General features: G+C 44.6%; 1 protein-coding gene across 2 annotated transcripts in view; it reads right to left on the bottom strand.

Annotated features, from left to right (window-relative positions):
• ADAMTS12 (ADAM metallopeptidase with thrombospondin type 1 motif 12) overlaps positions 1-23,957 on the bottom strand; it is a 284,930-nt gene that overhangs the window by 142,984 nt on the left and 117,989 nt on the right. For both annotated transcript variants that reach the window (XM_054033253.1, XM_054033254.1), the window contains exon 4: positions 5,674-5,870. In XM_054033253.1, coding sequence (XP_053889228.1) covers positions 5,674-5,870 — 197 coding nt within the window. The remainder of the gene's footprint in view (positions 1-5,673; positions 5,871-23,957) is intronic.

Genomic DNA, 23,957 nt, shown 5'->3' with positions numbered 1-23,957 from the left:
AAATGTAGACAAGCCTTAAAAGAGACCTTGTACATTGCTTACAAGGAATAGAGGCATAGGTCTTTTCTCATGTCTCATCCCTAACTATGGGCTACACCATTTTCTATAGATTGGCTGCCCCACTGTGCATGAATGATGTGACAGCTTTGGAGCTGTTCTATATTAATTCAGGAACAATAAATGTTCTGTTGGTCTGATTGTTGTAATGGACGCTGTGTACAAGGGGTTAATTCAAGCAGGAGCTGGTTGCACTGTGCAGGAAAGACGACAACAGCTTCAGATAGTTACCATTTCATTACACTCAGGGAACAATACTAGACATATTCACTTTAACAGGGTGGCCAAATAGCAAGTATGAAAAATCAGGACGAAGACCCAAATGTCAGGACTTCCCTATAAAATCTGGTCACTATAGGCTGTAAACACTGAAGAACCAAAACGCCAGGGAAGGAAGACAAAGGGCTTCTGAGGGGACAAAAAGGGACATTCTCAATGGAGGGGTTATGAGAAGTGGTGTTCATAGACCTAGAGGTCAGAGGTCTGGAGCAGAGGAACCTCTGCCAAGGGCTGGCAAGCCCCTAGGTAAGATAGTTATGTGGTGAGGCCTCATATTGTTTTAAACTCTCTTTTTTCTGATGCTTTGCTGGGTTCCTACTGTTAAGTTTAAAAACACTTTGTTTTAAGAAAGCTGCCTGGTCACATTTCCCCAAAGGGAGATTTGCAGGTGCCTAACCCAGTTGGGCCTGGGACATCCTGGTAGCCAGGATGCAGTAGCTTGGGGACTGAGTGAATTGTGGGATTCCACCTTCAGAAAGGTAAAGGGTTGAGACCTAACACCTGAGAGATGCTCTCAGAGAGACCGGAAAGGGGTCCTGTAACTGTGACATGTAATATGGGTAATTTCTTTTGACTCTGTCAAACTCCAGTGATGAACAGTGTCCATAAACAACCCCAGTTTTCCTTCCTCAAATGCTGTGTAATATGCTATTTACTCTTATGGCTACTACCTAAATACAATTAGGTAGAGAAGGAAAGGATGCTACGAAACTGAAGAAGTCTCATAACTTCATACATATCTATCATTCACATTAATAGTACCAGTAAAAACATACCTACAGTAATGAAACTGAAGGCCAGATTCTATTACCCTTACTCATAATGAGTAGCACCTTACTCTTCAAGTTGTCCCACTGAAATCAATGGAACTAACTGTAATATCTGTCCCTATGCTTGCAAATCTAAAATGAAAGTCAGGAAATGCAAAAGTTAAGGTATTTATAACCACATTAACATACTGATTATTAAAGTTCACGTGTACCACTTTAGCCACAGCAGTGCAGGAGCTAAAGGAGAACTTATTTAGCTGTGAGAAAGCAGCAAGCTATAAAGTCACTTGGACCAGTAAGCAAATGCTGTTACAAGATCCTGTGTTTTACTGTATCGGTTTTAAATCCTATTATATTGTAGCTTCAGGAGTAGCCTGGCTGGAACTGGCTGCCTCTCTGTTGACATAAGAAGATAACACCACAGGAGGTTCATGTCCAGAAGGTTTCTGAGGCTGTAGATGGCGTGGATTCTGCATGGACTCCTCCGGACGGTCGAAACAACAGACTGGATTTCTACATAGATTGCTTCCGTCGACGTGCAAAGGCTGAAATTGTGGAAAAGCAACATCACTTGCCCCATAACCTCAGCCATGCTGAACACAACGCCATCTACAGCCTCAGAAACAACCCTGACATCATAATCAAAAAGGCTGACAAAGGAGGTGCTGTCGTCATCATGAATAAATTGGAATATGACCAGGAGGCTGCTAGACAGCTCTCTAACACCACATTCTACAGGCCATTATCCTCTGATCCCACTGAGGATTACCTAAAGAAACTACACCATCTGCTAAAAAAACTCCCTGACAAAGCACAGGAACAAATCCGTACAGACACATGCCTAGAACCCTGACCAGGGGTATTCTATTTGCTACCCAAGATCCATAAACCTGGATATCCTGGACGCCCCATCATCTCAGGCATTGGCACCCTAACATCAGGCTTGTCTGGTTATGTAGACTCTGTCCTAAGACCCTACGCTACCAGCACTCCCAGCTATCTTCGAGACACCACTGACTTCCTGAGGAAACTACAATCCATCGGTGATCTTCCAGAAAACACCATCCTGGCCACTATGGACGTAGAAGCCCTCTACACCAATATTCCACACAAAGATGGACTACAAGCTATCAGGAACAGTATCCCTGATAATGTCACAGCTAACCTGGTGGCTGAACTTTGTGATTTTGTCCTCACCCACAACTATTTCACATTTGGGGACAATATATACCTTCAAGTCAGCGGCACTGCTATGGGTACCCGCATGGCCCCACAATATGCCAACATTTTTATGGCTGACTTAGAACAACGCTTCCTTAGCTCTCGTCCCCTAACGCCCCTACTCTACTTGCGCTACATTGATGACATCTTCATCATCTGGACCCATGGAAAAGAAGCCCTTGAGGAATTTCACCATGATTTCAATAATTTCCATCCCACCATCAACCTCAGCCTAGATCAATCCACACAAGCGGTCCATTTCCTGGACACTACTGTGCTAATAAGCGATGGTCACATCAATACCACCCTATACCGGAAACCTACTGACCGCTACACTTACCTACATGCCTCCAGCTTCCATCCAGGACACACCACACGATCCATTGTCTACAGCCAAGCTCTAAGATATAACCGCATTTGCTCCAATCCCTCGGATAGAGACAAGCACCTACAAGATCTCTATCAAGCATTCTTAAAACTACAATACCCACCTGCTGAAGTGAAAAAACAGATTGACAGAGCCAGACGAGTAGCCAGAAGTCACCTCCTACAAGACAGGCCCAACAAAGAAAATAACAGAACACCACTAGCTGTCACCTTCAGCCCCCAACTAAAACCTCTCCAGCGCATCATCAGAGATCTACAACCTATCCTGAAAGATGATCCTTTACTCTCACAGATCTTGGGAGACAGACCTGTCCTCGCTTACAGACAACCCCCCAACCTAAAGCAAATACTCACCAGCAACCACACATCACTGAACAAAACCACTAACCCAGGAACCTATCCTTGTAACAAACCCCGATGCCAACTCTGTCCACATATCTATTCAAGTGACATCATCATAGGACCTAATCACATCAGCCATACCATCAGGGGCTCGTTCACCTGCACATCTACCAATGTGATATATGCCATCATGTGCCAGCAATGCCCCTCTGCCATGTACATTGGCCAAACCGGACAGTCTCTACGCAAAAGAATTAATGGACACAAATCTGACATCAGGAATCAAAATACTCAAAAACCAGTGGGAGAACACTTTAACCTGTCTGGTCATTCAGTGACAGACCTGCGGGTGGCTATATTACAACAGAAAAACTTCAAAAACAGACTCCAAAGAGAGACTGCAGAGCTAGAATTGATATGCAAACTAGACACAATCAACTCCGGTTTGAATAAGGACTGGGAATGGCTGAGCCATTACAAACATTGACTCTATCTCCCCTTGTAAGTACTCTCACACTTCTTATCACACTGTCTGTACTCGGCTAGCTTGATTATCACTTCAAAAGTTTTTTTTCTCTTAATTAATTGGCCTCTCAGAGTTGGTAAGACAACTCCCACCTGTTTATGCTCTCTGTATGTGTGTATATATATCTCCTCATTATATGTTCCATTCTATATGCATCCGAAGAAGTGGGCTGTAGTCCACGAAAGCTTATGCTCTAATAAATTTGTTAGTCTCTAAGGTGCCACAAGTACTACTGTTCTTCTTTTTGCGGATACAGACTAACACGGCTGTTACTCTGAAACTTACAATGTCTGTATCCCGTGGCATAAAGTTACATTAAGTGTTTGCACTGTAAACCTCTGTCATTGTGTAACAAACCGAACAGGAAAAGAAGCATTGATTAAGGTAAAGTGCTCATCCTGTGCACAAAATGGCCCTTTGAAGGCAAATGAGGCATTGTGTGACATCCAAGGGCAGAAACTTTGTTGATTGCATTCCTTAGTCCCTCCATGAAGGGGAAGCATGCGGATGAACTCATCCCATCAGCTTGGATTCTGAGGTGAAGGGGAGAAAAATCCCTGTCAGGGAGGAACTGGAATCTTTATACTGTCTGGATTCCGAGGGGTAAAGATTCCTAAACATAAGCAATAGACTTGGCATGGGTCAGCCCTAAAGGACATGTAGAGCTGGTTATTACGGAAGCTTATTTTACCTTTTTAAATCTAAGACTGTAACTCATTTGCATGTGTTGTTTCCTGTTTTAACCTTGTGAATAACTCATTTCTTTTCTAGTTAATAAATCTTTAGTTAGTTTATTACAGGATTGGCTACAGACTTTGTCTTTCGTTTGAGATCTGAGTATAAATGACACAGGGTAAGTGACTGGTCCTTTGGGAATGGGAATAACCTGAATATTGCTTTGATTTTTGGTATAAAATGCCCATCCATCACATAGTCCATCTTGCCTAGGTGGCAAGATAGACTGGAGTGCCAAGGGGACTGTCTGTGACTCCATGGTATAACTGTTACAGTGTTGGAGGAGTTCACACTCATTAGTGGGTTGGTGAAATCTAATTATAGAACATACCACCAGTTTGGGGCTTTTGCCCTGCTTCTTGACAGTCTGCCCCAAGATTGGCATTCATGGTTGTGAGCTATTTCAGACCGTGTGACAAATATCACAAGACATTATAACTTTTCTTAAGTCAAATTACATTTGCTCATTTGGGGATTTATTTGAACTGAGACACATTTTACATTTTTAATTTAGATTTCATTATACGTGGGGAAAAGCACAATTTGTCTGAAAAAAATAATTGTCCACTTTAAAAACAGAAATGACAGAGGAGGAAAACATATTTGAAAAATCAACCCCATGAATTAAAAGCCTCTATAATACAACCGATTGAACCATTTCCTCTGAGTGTAAAACCCATATGATAATTGTTTTGATTGAGTCTTAATAAAAGCTAGTAAAACTACACAAATCTCTACACTACACCACTTTCACAATATCAGCAGTGTAAATCAGGAGTAACTCCATTTCTCTTAACAGAGGTTCACCAGTGTACATGAGATCAGAATCAGACCAAATATCTAAGAAATTGCTAAGCAAGCACTGAGACACACCAAGATTTTTATTATTTAAATAAGGGAATTATGTCTAACTGAAAATTTACCTCCCCGCTCATACACAGATGGGGAAAGGAATCCATACCATTGATAGTCTAAAGCTCTCGTGTTCTGCTGCATCTAACTGCTCCGTCACATTATGTTAATACTGCTGCCTAGGAACATCAACAATCAGTAGATTGAGAAGGTGCATGACATTCAGAACTGATAATTTCAGTGAAATGAAAGTTCCTGTGTAGTGCACATACGTCATATGGATGTCATGATTCAGCACTGTGTCCAGAAATCACCCTGACTTAAAACCTATAGAGGAAAAGCCCGTCCTGCATGAAATAATAGAGAAGACTTTAGATGAACACATACAAAAATTATTCCTCTTCTTTAAATGACAGACCGTTATTTGGTGATTAACAATGTAATCAAATTTGCTTATATTTATATAATTTATCTAACTGAGAAATAGTTAAATATATCACCTACCATATTTATTATAGTGAGGATGTAGGATTCCACATTGTCACTTCCATGATATTCAATCATCTTACTGTCTGCAACAACCAGCGTCTCCACCCATCGTTCCTTGCTGACAGAACGCCGAGAAATTGTTTTGGCTGCCCTGTGATTTCCTTCCCACCTAACCCGCCGATGCTCTTGTTGTTTGAAAAAGCTGAAGGTATCTGGAATGTTAAAGGGCATTGATTTCATTTTACATGGAGATATTTTTATTGCGCTTCAGGGTCACTTTACATTTTAAATGTTTCATTGTAATACTTACAGAGAAGTCAGAGCTCGACAGATTGGATTAAAATCAAATGGATCCAAACTTTACCAAAAAATCAGGAGTGTTTGGATGCCAGGTATTGATTGTGCCCATCATAGGGATAGAGGCCAGCTGCAAAGTTTGCATCTGGGTATGAACCCTTCCAACATTCAAGAGATTTTGAGGTCTGTCATTTTGTTTCAAGGCCATCTCTAATTACAGCAGTTCTTAATATAAAATAAAGGGCATATTCTCCCTGTAACATATATGCTCAATTCTTATCAGGATGGTAAATTGGATCCAGTCCTTCTGGGGCATGTGGTCTGTCCTATGCATGAACAGGCTGGGAAAGATCCCCAGCTAGAACAGGGAATGGATCACTTGATGATTACCTGTTCTGTTCATTTCCTCCGTGGCACCTGGCATTGGCCACTGTCAGAAGATAGGATACCTGGGCTAGATGGACCTTTGGTCTGATCCAGTATGGCTGTTCTTATGTTCTGAGCAGTGGAACTGCTTCACCAGCAGGCGGCACCTATACTCCAGTGGGGCATAATATCCGCTAATTACCTTAGCTGTCAATTAGAGACAAGGCGAGTGAGGCAATATCTTTTATTGGACCAACTTCTGTTGCTGAAAGAGCCAGATTCAGACTTTCAAGCAACACAGAGCTCTTGCTTTCGAGCTACACTGAAGAGCTCTGTGTAGCTCGAAAGCTTGTCTCTCTCACCAACGGAAGTTGGCCCAATAAAAGATATTACCTCGCCTAACTTGTCTCTCTAATATCCTGAGACCGACATGGCTGCAACACCACTACAATCAGCTGTCAGTGTAACCTGTCTGATTGATGGGTGAGGAGCTCTGTGCTGCAGCTATAGATTTGTGATCTTTGCTTCTTACTCACTCAGGGAAGTTTTTTTCCCCTTTCTCTTTAGTGTTCTTAACAATTTAAATCATGGCAGCTTCTCCTGATTGACTTCTAGCTTTGAAAGCCAGAGCTGCCTTAGCAGGGAAATGATCTGTGGGGGAGTTGTGAGATACCCAGGTGGCAATGACTGGAGGCACTCTGCCAGCACTGGGCACAGTAGAATGTCTTTGTGGTGGTCATAAGCTCCTAGAAAGGCATATTATTAATAGACGAGTACTAGTACTAGAGAGCATCCCAGTCATGGTCTAGGACTCCATTATGTTAGACACTGTACAAACACAGAATGAAGATGGTCCCTACCCCAAAGAGCTCACAGTCTACTGTGCTTTGCCCCAGCACCAGCCTCCGAGCATTACTGGGACATGCTTGGACCAGACCTCCAATTCACCTGGTCACACCTACTTTGGGGTCAGTGCCTCTGGTTGTACCTCAAATCACTTGTGTTCAGAGACTACAAGCTACAAGACTGTGGAGACACAAGACATTCAGTCTGTGTCCTGCATGGGAACAGGACACAGATGGGACTCTTCACACTCTCTTCTTTCCCGAAAACCTGCACAGGGTCAGCCAAAACATAGCCACATGTGTTCCCATGACTATAACACATCTGGATCTTCTGACTATTCATTGTATGGATACAATACGTTTTTGCAACATACAATGGTTTCCATGATGTTTCATGGTATAGCTAGATGCATAAGCTTCTTTAAAGAAAGCAAAGGCATGCAAGAACAATTCTGCACTAAACCAGTGTTGGTCTGTCTCCTTTTCTGCTCGGAAGTGTGCTCTCTGGGGTCAATATGAAAGTAACACAAGTAGCGAATCACATCCAAGTGAAAGACAGAGAGGGTTCCCATCTAGTGCGGAGGACTCTACTGAAGGGTCCTAGGTACCATTAGACCCTCCCTCTCCAGTGTTTAAAGACTGAGCTGATTAGACTCAGTTGAGAGTCATTGTCTCTTCCAGTGGCCAGTAGAGCTGAAATCACAGATGAGCTAATCTAGGAGGCGGAGTGTTAGGGTCTCTCTACATCTGAAATGCTACAGCAGCACAGCTGCAGCTACGGTGCTGTAGCGCTTCAGCATAGACGCTACCTATGCCAATGGAAGGGGTTCTCCTGTCAGCATAGTTAATCCGACTCCCTGAGAGGTGTCAGTTAGGTGACAAAAGAATTCTCCCATTGACCTAGCACTGTCTACATCAGGGGTTAGGTCGGCTTAACTACATTGTTCAGGGGTGTAGATTTTTCAGACCTCTGAGTGACGGAGCTGGGTCGACCTAACTTTTTAGTGTAGATCAGGCCTCAGACCTAATATGGGGACAGTGTTCCCATGAAAGACAATACAGAGGAGGCAATGGCACTGAGGTTCCCCACTACTCGGTGAAATCACTAGAATTGGGCTAGTTGGGTTGGTGGACCCTCAGAACATGGCATTGCTGCTAAAGACAGAGTGGTAAGAGAAGAAGTGGCAGCAAAAGAGCCCCCTCCCCAGCAAATTCTAGAACTGTGATTACTAATAGCTAGACAAAGAGGTCATGGCACTGAAGGACCAGAAGGACTGGACCAGACCAAGGATGCAGCAGAGGCAGCAACTACAGCGGTGAGCAGCATCAGACAGAGGCAACTGCAAGCACGGGCTATGGAGATAACATTAAGAAGTAGCAGAGGTGGTAGCAGCACAGCAGAAGCATCACTCACCCACACCTACCCCAAGCTGGAGGTAAACCCACCTGAACGCAGCCCTGTGACTCTGTCCTGATCTCAGACAAGCAACTGTGAGTGGGATGCAGTGGAGGGGAAGGGGAGTGGCGTGTTAAAGGGACATTCATCCATTGGACTTTCACAATGCAAGGTGGAAAACTGAGGCAAGGCCTACTGCCCAAAATACAGTGGGGCCAGTGTTTTACCTACTGTCTGCATACTTCTGAGTCGTTATTGCTGTCTTTTCCCAAATTAATTCTGAGTTCCCACTCCCCTTAATAAAAGTTCTATTTTGTTATACATACACTCAGTGCTTATGAGTGGGGAAGTATTGCCCATGATATCCAGTATGGGTTCCCATCTGCGGTGGTAGGTAACAACTAGGGGTATCATCAAACACTACAAACCATACTCGATAGGTTCCCCATCCTGAAATAAATCTTTCCTGATGTCTGGTCTTCAAACAACCCCTGCACCGCTCCAAGCTCACCATAAGAAGCAAGCTCCCCGCAGACCATGACACACCAACTCAAAGCAGCACCTGCCAAAACAACAGATGCAAAACCTGCAGACATATCTACACTGCTACAATGATCAACACCCCCCATAACACACTTTCAAGATTCATCCTATCACAACATGTGGTGTACCTCCTCCAATGCACTAAATGCCCCAATAGCAACTATATGGGTGAAACCAGATAATCACTGTACTCTTGAATGAGCACACACAGGAAAATGATAAAATACAAAAACACCATATCACCTGTGGGTGAACACTTTTCACAAAGCGATCACTCTACATCTAACCTCTCCATCCTCATTATCAAAGGAAACCTGCACAACACTTCCAAAAGGCGAGCCTGGGAACTTAAATTCATAACTTTGGCCTTGGCTACACTTGCAAGTTAGAGCGCATTAAATCAGCCCCGGCACCCTAACTCCTGAGGTGTCCACACTGGCAAGGCACGTAGAGCGCCTGGACTCAGCGGCTGGAGCGCCCCTGGTAATCCACCTCCACAAGAAGCATAGAGCTTTCTGCACCTGGCTGAAATGCCGGGGTGTCAGTGTGGACGACGCGTTACATTACTGCGCTGTGATTGGCCTCCAGAACGTTCCAGATTCCCTTGAAGTCAAGTGGCCACTCTCGTCATTGTTTTGAACTCGGCTGCAGGCATGTGGATATCCCCTTTCTGACAGCCCGCATGCTTATCTGCTCCGGGATACAAAGCAAACCATTACTGTGGAATGCTCCTGCTGCAGAGGCAGGCGTTTGTGCATGTGTGTGTGTGAGAGAGAGAGAGAGAGAGAGAGAGGCGGGGGGTGGGGGCTGATGTCGGGTTTCCCCCTTCCCCCTGCCGCCGTCTGAACTTACAAAACAGCATGTTGACACACTCTCTGTCCCCCAAAACACACCATCTCTCCCCCCACATACACACAACACACTCCGTCACACTCCACGCCCCCCATTTGAAAAGCATGCTGCAGCCACTTGCTGCACGCTGCAGTCACTTGCATGCTGGGATAGCTACCACAATGTACTGCTCTCTGTGGTGTTGCAAGAGCTGCTCATGTGGCCACGCCACTGCGCTTACAGCTGACAGTGTAAACACACGGCAGCGCTTTCCCTGGTACTGTCTCCGAGGGCTGGTTTAACTCCCAGTGCTCTACATCTGCAAGTGTAGCCGTAGCCTTTGTTAGTCACTAAAAATCATGGACTGAATAGAGACACTGGATTTATGGCTTGTTACTATCATCTATAAACCACTACCAACCTCCCGCCCACACACACACAGCTGCTTTCCCCCTACCCTTTCTTTCCTCTCTGTAACTGGAGGGGTATTAACGGGCCACTTCACCTTGAATGGTCCCTTGAAATGTGTGTTAACTACTTATGTTTAACATTTTGTTCCACCTTGTATTTAGCTGTGAGACACTGGGTTAGGGCAGGTCTACACTTAAAATGCTGCACCAATGCAGCTGTGCTGCTGTAGTGCTTAAGTGAAGATGCTCCTACGTGAACAGGAGAGCTTCTCCCGTCGGCGTAGTTAATCCACCTCCCTGAGAGGTGGTAGCTATGTTGATGGAAGAAGCTCTCTCATTGACATAGCACTGTCTACACAGGTGGTTAGGTCAGAATAACTACGTTGCTCAGGGGTGTGGATTTTTCACACCCCTGAGTGACGTAATTTTACAGATATAGGTCTGCAGTGTAGACCTGACCTTCGTTTCCTAGACTGAAGAAGAGTTCTGTGTAAGCTCAAAAGCTTGTCTCTCTAATAAAATATATTACTTCACCCACCTTATCTCTCTAATATCCTGGGACCAACATGGCTACAGCACTGCATACAACAACAGGATGTCTTATAAAAACAACAAGGAGTCTGGTGGCACCTTAAAGACTAACAGATTTGTTTGGGCATAAGCTTTCGTGGGTAAAAAAACCTCACTTCTTCAGATGCAGGATGTCTTATGTCACCCAGGACCTTCCTACTGGTAATGGATTGGGCAGGGAGAAAGACCACAGATCCACCAACGGATATATGGGGAGAGAGATAGCTCAGTAGTTTGAGCATTGGCCTGCTAAACCCAGCATTGTGAGCTCAATCCTTGAGGGGACCGCTTAGGAATGTGGGGCAAAATCAGTACTTGGTCCTACTAGTGAAGGCAGGGGGCTGGACTCAATGACCTTCCTGTCCTAGGAGATGGGATATATTCATTTATTTACAATGGACTTCCACAAAGAAGCTACAAGACCTAGACTTTGCAGATGACAGCAACCTGCTGTCCTATACCTACAGAGCTTTGCAAGCTAAAACAAATGATCTCCAGACCTATGTATTTAGTAGAGCTGAAAATCAAAACAGAGAAATTTAAGATGATGAGAACAAGAAGAAACACCAATAACACTTCCTGGGATTGACATAAAAAAGAAGTCCGCCTCCTCACATATTTTGGCAGCATCGTAAGCAAAACAGATGGATCACATGAAGACATTAAAGCCAGAATAGCAAAAGCCAGACATACCTTCTGTGACACTATACCTCAAAACAGCACCCCGTACCTCCATATTCACCACTGTTATAGAATTATGATAAGTATGCCTTGTGAGGTATCATTGGAAAAGTTATAATCTGTTGACATCACTATCCTGCTAAAATGTGTGTATCATCATTGTATATAAAGTTATGACATTTTTCTATATGTATATTACTATGCTATATGTTTATTACTGAAACATGTTGTGAGTCTGGGAAATGCCCCCACATTCATAACTAATTCAGCAAGCCTAGAGGTGCCGGGACTACAAACTGCCAAGCCTAGAGGAGCTGGGGCTCAGTCCTGGCACAAATTAGGCACTGTAGGTCTGATTGGTGTTCTTCAAAGGCAGCTGCAGAAGTCACTATTCACCATATCCCTGCTGTAGACTGAATTATCAAATTTGTAATTTATTATTTATAATTAAAACCTGTAAGTGAAACTCTGGTACAGACCATCTCAAAATGCCCACTGTCCTTGTTCAAGTCCTGGAAAATCAGATACAGTTGACAGGCATTTCTGCCACTCAACACCACTCCTGGTGGAGGATTGAAAGCATAAAACTGACAAACTGTTGGCCTCAGCAGCTATAAGCAGAAGAATATTTAGGAAATAGTGATAGCTAAAGATGGTCAAAAAATAGTAAGTATATTTTGCAAAAAATCTGAAAAAAAGAAGATTTTTTATTTCATTTGAAATTTTTCATTTTCTTAAAATTTTCATCAAAAATGTTCAAAACATTCAAAATATTTAAAAATTTAGCTTGTTGGGGAAAATCCCACTTTCTCCCTTCCCCCCTCCCCGAGGAAAATAGGAAGGGTATAGTTAAAAACAAAAGGTGTGTGTGGGGTGAAAAATTCTTACTTTTTTCCACTGGAAAAATATGGAAAAAAGGAAAAAGGTCAAAGAAAATGGGGATAAAGAGGCACTTTTGATAATCTTCTCCATACAGAATAAAATAAAAGAATTAGTTAATAGGACATTGGTAGTATCTGTAAACTAATCCAGTGGCTATGAATTTGGGTCTGTATCTAAACTTTAATATAGTATTATTATATTAAAATAATTTGGAATAAGTATAAATTGAGACCAGAAATAATGTATTGAACGTAAACAATACTGAATACTGGGTTGCCATCTCAGTGAAGACCCTGTTCCTGCAAAGATTTAAGCATGTGCTTAAGTGAGTATTGACTCCAATGGGACTGTTCATAGGGTATAAAGTTAAGCATGTACTTAAGTCTTTGTAGGATCATAGTTTACGTTTTTTTGTTAAAATGTTTATTTCAATAAGCCCTCAACGCCTGCTCGCCTGTCCCTACATGAGAAAAGTACTTATCAGATACTATAGTACCAATCAATGATCACTTTTCAGCTTTCAGTAGTTATTTTATTAATGAACATTATTGGACAACACTTTTGCATTACCAGATAGAACTACTAAGCCTCTTTACAACTAATAGTCACATTTCTGGCATGTTTGCGCATGGTGGCAAAGAATTGGGCGTTGAAGACGCTTTAGAAGCTAAACATAAAGTTCTAGAAATATATCATTCAATGTGATTTGTATTTCCATCCACTTAACAGCTTCAATGACTGACCTTTATCAACCTTGCTGATAACAGTAAACTGGTGGACTGGAAAAACAAGACAATTTTTCACCCCGAAAAATATATAAAACATTAGTAAAATTTAAAAAAACCCTAATTTACAATATAGCGTTTCTGTCTCCACTTGATGGAAATATATTCTATAAAACAATGTTCTTATGTAAATTAGCCTGAAAATTAAAAATCCCCATTACAATTATATTTGCATACGACTTTATCTCTATAATTAAACCATGAAGGACATGTTTTTCTTGGCACAAAAACACTGAAGTCTTTCCCAGCTAATGCATTAAGAATTAGCTTTTTAATATATGGTCTGTGTCAAGGCTGAATCCCCACTCTGTCACTTTGAGTACAGAAGAGGGGGCCCACAAGGATTTTAAAAAGTAATACTGGCCACTCCAGGCTTGTATTAAACTCCCAAGGTTACAGATTTTCTTTGACCTTGGCTTGGTAAAAGCTGCCACCACCCAAATGCAAAAAAAACCCTTTGGACCAGGAAGGAGCACTTGGGAATTCCTCTCTGTGGCGTACTCTCAAGCCCTTTCACCACCCTCTCTCCCCTTCTGGGGAAGAGATGAGAAAGAAAACAAAGGAAATTAGCTGTTGCTACGAGCTAATCCAACAACATGCACAAACCTCTCAGGATACCAAAAATCCAATCCTGTTCTTAAAAAAGGTGAAATTTATTAAAAACAAAAAGGAAGAAAATACATCTGGAATTTAGGCTTTTGCTAGATTTTAAAAGAGCAATTCCAAAAATTAAGCACCCAAAATAGCTTTCTTGGGGGTTTGGCTTAATGGTTACAAGCAAACAAAAGCATCTGGGGTTAGCACAGAAGAGTCCACAAGCCAAATAAAGAAATAAACTTGATCGCATCTAGCTAAACATCCCTAATTTGCTTACATATTTGCAGGGTTTCAAATAAGTAATTCTAGGTATGATCTGATGAATTTTCATACTTGGTTCAAGCCTTGGAGCAGCAATGCTATAAGCAGGAATGCTGTTTGTGTCTCTGAGAACAACACACAAAGGGAAAGTTTCGTTCCAATTTAAAAAAGTTTTACCTTCCCATTGGCTCTTTTGGTCAGGTGCCCACTCCTTTTCTTTTACCTGTGGGCTTGTTAACCCTTTACAGGTAAAGCAAGCAGAGAACAGACACCAAGAGGGATTTTACGGCTAACTGGCTGGCTGGGTATCCATAAGGGAGCTCCCCTGCGCCCCTTCAGTTATCACAGCCTGTATCAAGAATTGTTTTTTATTTTTATGCAGCTGTATGAAAATCCCCTTTCATAAATCTGTGGACATAAGAACAGCCATACTGAGTCAGACCAACAGTCCATCTAGCCCAGTATCCTGTTTTCCGACAGTGGCCAATGCCAGGTGCTTCAGAGGGAATGAACATAACAGGTAATCATCAAATGATCCATCCTTTGTTGCCCATTCCCAGCTTCTAGACAACAGAGGCTAGGGACACTTCAGGGTATGGTTTCCAAGATCTTTCTTTTGAGTGCTCTTGGAGTCAATGTGGATAGTTCTCTGAAAACATCCACTCTATGTGCAGCTGCAGTCATAAAAGCTAACAGAATGTTGGGAACCAATAGGAAAGGGATAGATAATAAGACAGAAAATATCATATTGCCTCTACATAAATGAATGGTATGCCCACATCTTGAATACTGCGTGCAGATCTGGTTGCCCCATCTCAAAACGGTATTTTGGAATTGGAAAAGGTACAGAAAAGGGCACCAAAACTTGTTAGGGGTATGGAACAGCTTCCACATGAGGAGAGGACAAACGATTAAAAATTACATTTTCATGTGTTTAATGTCTTTGCATTCTCAGGGCCTTACCTGATGCCTAACAATGGCAGTGGAGAGACACCCATTGACTTCAGAAGATTGTTGGATCAGGCCCACACATTTCTAATAATATTCTACAAGCTGAATTCACACTGATAGGGAAAAAGGAACTACTTGTGTTGGGGCCACTGCAGTCATGCTTACTAAAGCCAGGAACTGGACTAATGGCTGAAGGGCTGCTGCAGGAAGAATACTTCCTCTGGGACATTTGTCACATGCGTGCTACAGGTTCTGTATGTGCTCCCCCCAGCATTCTATGCATCCGATAGCCAACATTCAGGTTTCTTGGGGGCAGAGGCTGTAAACACAACATGCCCAGACAGGCAGGCCACACTGGCCAGCCTTTCCCTAACTAGTGCTCCCCTGCACTTGTGTGTCAAATTATGCACTGGTTTGGTGTGGGCCAAGAAGGGGTTTCCTTTACTCTTGTTCATAAAGGCAGCCATAAGTTGGCCATAATGTTCACAGGGAAGCTTCAAATGTAATGATGGTTGAATTTCATAAACATGTGTTGGAGTTAATCTTGAAAAGTTTGGCTGTATTGCTAAAGTTCTCTGATCTTTTTGAGGTCACCTATCTACATTTTCCCAAGGCAGCCAAATCTCTTCCCTTTCCCCAGTTCCTCTTTCTGTTCTATTAACTCCCCCACCTTCCTCTCTATATACAGAAACTCCCTGGGTTACGCAAATCCGCACTTACAGAAAAAGTTACGTAAGTTACGTAAGCTTTATTTATTTAGTTTTGGCACGTAATTGTCGGGTATGCGTTCCCGACTTATTCAAAATTCGACTTGTGCAAGGCATTCTGGAATGGAACGCTTGCGTAAGTCAGGGAGCGTCTGTACACCCAATAGGGCCTGCTGACCACCCCAGTTTCCTTTCTGATATGCCTAGCAAGTGTCCTCTCCCATAACTCTTTCAGATGTCTAGCATGCCCCCAACTCCTTCTTTAAGACATCCATCAGATTTCCAGAAACTGAGCACCCTTTTTGTGGCAGGCCAGTATTCTCTCAGCCTTTGGCACTCTGCTGACTACTGGCCACTCAATTCTACTTTGAGTTGCTTGGGTCAGAAACATTCCAGAAGGTACTGCTTCTCTGTCCCCCAGGAAGTTATGGAACTCATGATATCAAAAAATAGAACCCAGCCAAATGTGGTTTTCAGACTTTCTTTGACCTGTTGTATTAATAAGCCACATTTTACTAGTTAAAAAGTTAAAATCATATAGAGGCTTTTAATGTACTCTGAGCACAGCTTACTGAGTACAGGATTACCTTTGCTTTGCATGTCTGCATGTAGCAAGTTTCGGTTGTGTTATAGGCACAGAATGTAAATGCTTCCAGTACAAGACTCTAACATATCCCCAAGCTAAAAACTTTAGGTGAGATGGCTGCTAATCTCTAGGAGGCAGCTATGGTGGAAGGAGAGACAAAGGTGACTTTGAGCCTCCTTTACATGCTTGGGATTCTAAGAGGGAACAAAATGGCCCCTGAATCATTTAGGTAGCTCACAGAGTTGCTCTAAGTTATGGCAGTACTGCCTGGGCTGCCTATACACAGCTCCACATGCCAGAGCTATCCCAGAATCTATGATATGGAGATCCCTCTTCCACCCTCAACACAGCCCTTTCTGTTCCTGGCCTGGTCTCCAGCCTACTTTGAGTGAGTGAGCCTGTGATGGATAGCCTATTGATGTTCTACAGAGTACTTGCACAGGGGGAAACTCTCCCCTGGCTAGCTAAGGGATTTTTATGGCCCCAGTATGCCCTATGTCCCTGCCTTTGTTTAGTAGAGTCAAAGACTGGTTCTGCTCTGTAAAGTGACTCTAAAATTGGTATTATGAAATGCCATGTTTTTAGTCCCTCATTGACTTCCACATCAAATTTGCTCAGGAAATAAGATAAAAAGAAATAAAAAGATGGTTTCCTTCCTGCCTAACTGCTTGGGATCCAGAAGATAAGCCAGGGATTGTGGGTTAGAGTCCAATCTGGGGTGCCATTCTGTAGCCTTGAATAAACTTAATTAATAGTTCTGTCCTAAGCCACATTATCCCTAGTAAGTCCAGCTCCTATGTTGCTATAGTTTTAAGTTCAACAAAGTGATAGTTACACTTAATGATTCTCTTAGTTTGGGAGACTCTAGGAGTACACGAAGAACAAATACAGTAACCGCCACCACAGTTACAAGTAAATTTTGTTTGTATTATAAGTTACACTCACATGCAAGTATACAAAACCTGAGAAAGTCCACGCAATGGCAAATGCTGTATTTATACTCACATGCCCAAAGATATCATAGAATTTGGTGGATTTCTTAACAGATGGTCATCAATAGAGGGGTGATTCCTGCTGGAATCTTCCCACAGGGTCTTCCCATCCCATGCATAGAAGAAAACCCTCTGTTCTGACCACCTTATGCATATGATGAAGGTTCCAATCTCCTTTTCTTAATCTAAACTTCCACACCCCATAAATGTTGAACAGGTGCCCCACTTCTCATATCAGGGGGTAGCTGTGTTAGTCTGTATCTACAAAAAAACAAGGAGTCTGGTGGCACCTTAAAGACTAACAGATTTGGTTGAGCATAAACTTTTGTGGGTAAAAACCTCACTTCTTCAGATGCACCACTTCTCATAGATTGTCCTCTTCCTCTTTCTCTTTCTCTGACACTATGGTTGTGTCCTCCTTGGTCCCTCCCTGTTCTCCATCCCACCTGCATTTGGCCCTTGACTGAGTATGTGGGGGTGAGGGTCTCTGCCAAGGTGCTGGCTTGTCTTTCCTGGGTACAATCATGGGAAATTGGGTCATCTGGTACTAACTGGATGACATATATGGATGGCAGTTGGATCTTGATACACATTTCCTCCTCTCTCTGTCTCTAGGAGACCCTGGGCTTTCTTTTTCAGTACTACTTCCTGCAGTTGCTGCCTGGCGGTACATTTCCTCCAGCGTATCACAAGTTTGTTTTGACAGCTCAGTCCTCTCACCTGCTATTCTCACCCAGGGCTGGCTTTAGGACCTGCAGGGCCCGATTCGAATACCTGGCAGCAGTCCGGGTCTTCTGCAGCACTTCGGCGGCGGAGGGTCGGCTCCGGGTCTTCTGTAGCACTGAAAGACCCCCCACCGCCGAAATGCTGCCGAAGACCCGGAGCGGCCTCCCCGCCACTGGGTGAGTAAAAAAAATTTAAAAATTTAAAAGGTGCCTAAGGTGCGGGGCCCTCTTAGGCACGGATGCAGGGCCCTCCTGGGGTTTTGATGTAGTCCTGCCCAAAGGCCTCGAGGGGCATCTGTGGGGACATCGGGGCAGCTGTTTGGCTCCTCACCTGGCTCTGTTCCATGAGGGAGCTCCCTTTTGGGAAGGTGACCCTTTCTTATTTGCTCCCTGATTTAACTGGTTAGTTTAAACTTCAAGTTCTTTTGAGATATTACCCCTGGGAAGTGCTTGTGGTGCTTCTTTCCCCTTTGACTATTAGCAGCTGGGTTGCAAAGTACACCAAAAGGAGGGTGGTAACCAAAGTACCCACAAGGTTTTCCTTGATCCTCCATCAGTGGTGCAGTCCAGAGGATCCTAAGATTTGGGGAGGTTATTTATTCTATTGACAGATGATCATTTGACTCACTCTGCCATGTATGTCAGGACCTCTCCTCCGTACATTGGTGCTGGGTCCAGACACAACTGCTGTTTATTTATGTGGTGCCACTATGTCACAATATCCCCCTTAAACATTACTCATTAACAAGACAACTTATCCATTTACTATAACTACAGTGTTTACAAGAGGATTTAGATCCCCCTTTTAATTTTCCCTTGATCTCAGTTCCTACAGCATAATACATAGACAGACAAGAAGAACCTCAACAATGATGCAACAGCAGGCACACAAAAAACAGGAACAAAAAACTCCCCCGGAAGTTCCCTGTTTTAGGTACCATGAGTGTGACACAGTCCTTCTACCTGCATTAATTCTGACAAGGATTTCTCTTCATTTGACTAAGTCCCTTAATCATTCCCCTTTTATCCTAGGTAGTCCTCTCCCTCCCCCCGCCCCCCGCTTTTTTTTTCTTTGTACCTTCTAGAGTCCTGTCTGGGGAACCACTCTGGACCCTCTATTTTAAACTGAAATTGTTAGTTCTGTGCTAAACCACAGTGTCCCTAGTGAGTGAGTCCGGTCCCTGTGTTACTACAGTTTTAAAGATCAACAGAGTGAAAGTTACCATTAGTAAAGTTACCCAACTCTTAGGTTGGGAGGCTCTAGGAACACACAAACAATGAAACAGTGACCACAAACACACTGTGGTCCAGGTAAGGAATCTTGTCGCTATTATAAGTTTTACTAAGCAGATGATTAAGGTTACAATCACACACAGGTGTACAACACCTGAGAGAGCCCATGTAATAGCCAATGCAGTATTCATGCTCACATACCCAAAGATATTGTAGCATCTGGTGGATCTCTCAACAAGTGGTCATTGATAGAGCAGTGATTCCTGCTAGGGTCTTCCCACCCTCTCCGTACCAGGGAACCCCGTTTTATCCTGTTGTTCTGACCATGCATAACACTTATGCACTTGCATGAGAGTTCCAACCTCCTTTTCCTTATCTGTACTTCCACACCCCATACATTTTGGAGTGCCCCACTTTTCATAGGTTGTTCTCTTAGTTCCCCTTATTCTCATTAACATCCAAGTAAACATGTCCCCATGGTAACCTGTGGCAAAAGCAGAATTATCCACGGTGTTACAATCAGATGTCTTGCGGTCTAGAGAGGTACATTGTGGCATATTTTCATGAACATCACCTACTGGCACATTCTTGACAGTAATTTTGTAACTTTACTGGCACAGGTTTATCCTAGATCATCTGTTTATGTCAAGCCTCCTTAAGCCTGAGGCCTCATATGGCTAAGCTGAAATCTGACAGACCTCAGCCTGTAGCCTTGCATTACAGCCTTGCTTTACTTATAATCCTAATACACGCTCATCACTCCTGAATACTTATCAATCTTATACTCCAATAATCCTATCCTACTTATATGTACAACTTAAATCTATTCTTCATACATTAATTACCTATGGAATAACATGTAAGTTAACCACAACAATAGATAACACAATTAAATGATCAAATAAACTAATTGGCCGGGGATGGGTTGGGTAAGGGGGGGCAGTCAGGGGACAGGGAGCAGGGGGGGTTGGATAGGGAGTGAGGAACCTGTGCGGGGTGGTAAGGCAGGGGGTCTCTGGAGGGGACAGTCAGGGAGTGGGGGGGTGGTGGATGGGGCATGGGAGTCCCGGGGTCCGCAGAAAAGCAGTGGGAGCAGGGCCTTGGGGAAGGGGGGTGGAATAGGGGCATATCCCCCTGTCATAACTATAAAGGGAAGGGTAATAGCTGTCCTGTGTACAGTACTATAAATCCCTCCTGGCCAGAGACTCCAAAATCCTTTTCCCTGTAAAGGGTTAAGAAGCTCAGGTAACCTGGCTGGCATCTGACCTAAAGGACCAATAAGGGGACAAGATACTTTCAAATCTTGGGGGGGGAAGGTTTTTGTTTGTGTTCTTTGTTTGGGAGTGTGTTCGTTCTCAGGGACTGAGAGGGACCAGACATCAATCCAGGTTCTCCACATCTTTCTAAACAAGCCTCTCCTATTTCAAACTTGTAAGTAAATAGCCAGGCAAGGCGTGTTAGTTTTCCTTTGTTTTTCTCAACTTGTAAATGTACCTTTTACTAGAGTGTTTCTCTTTGTTTGCTGTACTTTGAACCTGAGACTAGAGGGGAGTCCTCTGAGCTCTTTAAGTTTGATTACCCTGTAAGGTTGATTTCCATACTGATTTTACAGAGATGATTTTTACCTTTTTCTTTAATTAAAAACCTTCTTTTTAAGAACCTGATTGATTTTTTCCTTGTTTTAGATCCAAAGGGGTTTTGGATCTTGATTCACCAGGAGTTGGTGGGAGGAAGGAGGGGAATGGTTAATTTCCCCTTGTTTTAAATCCAAGGGGTTGGATTTGTTTTCACCAGGGATTTGGTGAAGGTTTTTCAAGGTTTCCCAGGGAGGGAATCCATTGAAAATGGTGGCAGCCGAACCAGAGCTAAGCTGGTAATTAAGCTTAGAAGTTTTTATGCAGGCCCCTACATTTGTACCCTAAAGTTCAAAGTGGGGATCTCAGTCCTGACACCCCCTCAGCCCCCTGCCCTGATCCCCCCTCACACACACCCAGCCCTCTGCCCTGAGCCCTGACCCCCCCTCACATACACCCAGACCTCTGCCCTGACCTCCCCCACCACACATACACAGCCCTCTGCCCTGAGCCCCACAGCCCCGCACACACCCCCAGACCTGTACCCTGATTCCTGTGCCCCGCACACACCCCAGGCCCCTGCCCTGAGCCCTGTACCCCCCTCATACACACCCAGCCCTCTGCTTGACCCCTTCACCCCTCCCCCACAACCCCAGCCCGGACTCTGGCACCCCCACACATACCCAGCCCCCCCCTACCCTGACACCTTCACCCCCTCACATGCCCCCAGCCTTCTGCCCTGACTCTTGCACCCCCTCACTTACCCAGCTCCCCCACATCCTATGCACCCCCCCCATCCTGACTCTTGCACCCCCCACAACCCCACCTCCACCCTGAGCATCAAATGGGAGCTCCTGCACACACACACACACACACACACCACATTCCCACCTGCACCCCTCGCACCAAATGGGAACTGCCCAGGTAAGTGCCCCACACACAAACCTCCTGCCCCAACCCTGAGCCCCCTCCCTCATTCTAGCTACTGGCCAGACCCTTCACCCCCAGCCCTGTGCTCAGTGCACTCCCACCCTCAGCTCAGTGCAGAGAGAGGAAGAGAATGGGCCAGGTACAGCGTCACATGACGCAGGTTTCTCAATCCTATAGTTCCAGAGGCATCCTAGTAGATTGTCAGCTGCTTTTTCAACTGAAGAGTGGTGGGGGGAGACAGAGGAGACAGAGCGGCTCTAGGATTTTTGCCGCCCAAAGCAAAAACAATTTTGGCCGCCCCCACCCCGTTCTTTAATTACCCCACCTCTGGACTCGCCTCAACTCCACCCCTTCCCCAAATCCCCAGCCCTGCCTCCTCCCCCCAGGCTCTCAAGCCTAGGAGGGAGGGAGGGGAAGCAGTGGCGCGCGAAACGGCCGCTCGGGGTCTCCCCCTCCCTCCCGGGTTTGAGAGCCTGGGAGGGAGGGGGGGACCCCGAGTCGCCGAGGCGCGCGAAACAGCTGATTCGCGCGCCACTGCTCCCCTCCCTCCCAGAGAGCCTGGGAGGGAGGGCGAGTAGCAGCGCACGAATCAGCTGTTTCGCGCGCCGTGGCAGCAGCAGCAGAGGTGAGCTAGGGCGGCCGGGGCACATTTTTAGGGGCGGCATTCTGGCGCCGTCCATGCCACCCCTAAAAATGTGCCGCCCCAAGCACCAGCTTGTTTTGCTGGTGCCTAGAGCCTGCCTGGTCCCCCCCACCCTCCACCCTGCTCCCTGCCTGCTGCTATTGTGTTCCTAGTGCAGGGCAGAACAGGAGCATTCCACCCTAATGATTTGCTTTTTGTTCCCCAAATGGAGCAGCTGTCAGATACTTCCCAGAGCTTTGAAAGGGGAGGGGCACATGCCTGCAGGGCAGCAGAGCTCAACATAGTGAGCAGAGCAGTCACGGCAGGCATTGTGGGATACAGGTGGAAGCCAGTTATGTCGACGAGACAAACAGCAGTGTCTACACTGATACTTTGTTGCTTTAACTTTGCCGCCAAAAGTGTTACGCCTCTCATTGAGGTGGCTTTATTTTGCCGGAAAAACAGCAGAGTTTTGCCGCCAAAAGTAGCTTGGTAGTGTGTACACCTCCCCTGTTTTGTCGGCAAAGGGCTGCTTTTGCCAACAAAACTTTGTAGTTTAGACAAGGCCTCTCATAAGCAAACTGCACCAGCGACCTTTTAAACGTTGAAAGGCACATTCCACCACCATTCTGCACGTGCTCAGCCTATTGTTGAACTGCTCCTTACTGCTGTTCAGGCTCCCTGTTTATGGCTTCATGAGCCATGGGAGCAAGGGATAGGCTGGGTCTCCAAGGATCACAATTTCATTTCATCATCATCAATTATTATTTTGCAGTCTGGAAAGAAAGTCCCTGCTTGCAGCTTTCTGAACAGACCTGTGTTCCTTTCCTGGCCAAGCCATACTGGTGTCGGTGAAACAGCCCTTGTGATCCACCAGCACTTGCGACACCAATGAAAAGTATCCCTTTTGACTTAGGTACTCTTTGGCAAGGCGGTGTGGTGCCAAGATTGGGATGTGTGCGCCATCTATTGCCCCCATGCAGCTAGGGAACCCCATCACAGCAAAACCATCCACTATGTCCTGCATGTTGCCCAGAGTCACTCCCCTTCTTAGCAGAAGTCTATTAATGGCTCTGCACACTTGGATCACAACAGCTTCCATGGTGGATTTACCAACTCTGAATCGATTCCCCACTGACTGGTAGCAGTCAGGCATTGCAAGCTTCCATAGAGCAACTGCCACTCGCTTCTTCACTGTCAGAGCAGCTCTCTTTTTAGTATTGTTGCGCTTCAGAGATGGGAAAGCTCTGCACAAAGTTCCTGGAAAGCGTCCTTCTGCATTCAAAAGTTCTGCAGCCACTGCTTGCCATCCCATAACTGCATAACGATGTGCTCCCACCAGTCAGTGCTTGTTTCCTGGGACCAGAAATGGTGCTCAATCATGCTCAGCTGATGCATGACTGCTACCAACAATTGGGAATTGTTTCGCTCTAGGGGTTGCAGCAGGGCTGTTTGTGTGACATCACAATGTTCCACGTGGCAGCTCCTGTCTTGCTCTGGAAATTCTGCAGGATA

Source organism: Malaclemys terrapin, chromosome 6, assembly GCF_027887155.1.
Source record: "Malaclemys terrapin pileata isolate rMalTer1 chromosome 6, rMalTer1.hap1, whole genome shotgun sequence".
Taxonomy (NCBI): domain Eukaryota; kingdom Metazoa; phylum Chordata; order Testudines; family Emydidae; genus Malaclemys; species Malaclemys terrapin.
This window is presented reverse-complemented; position numbering and strand designations above follow the sequence as displayed.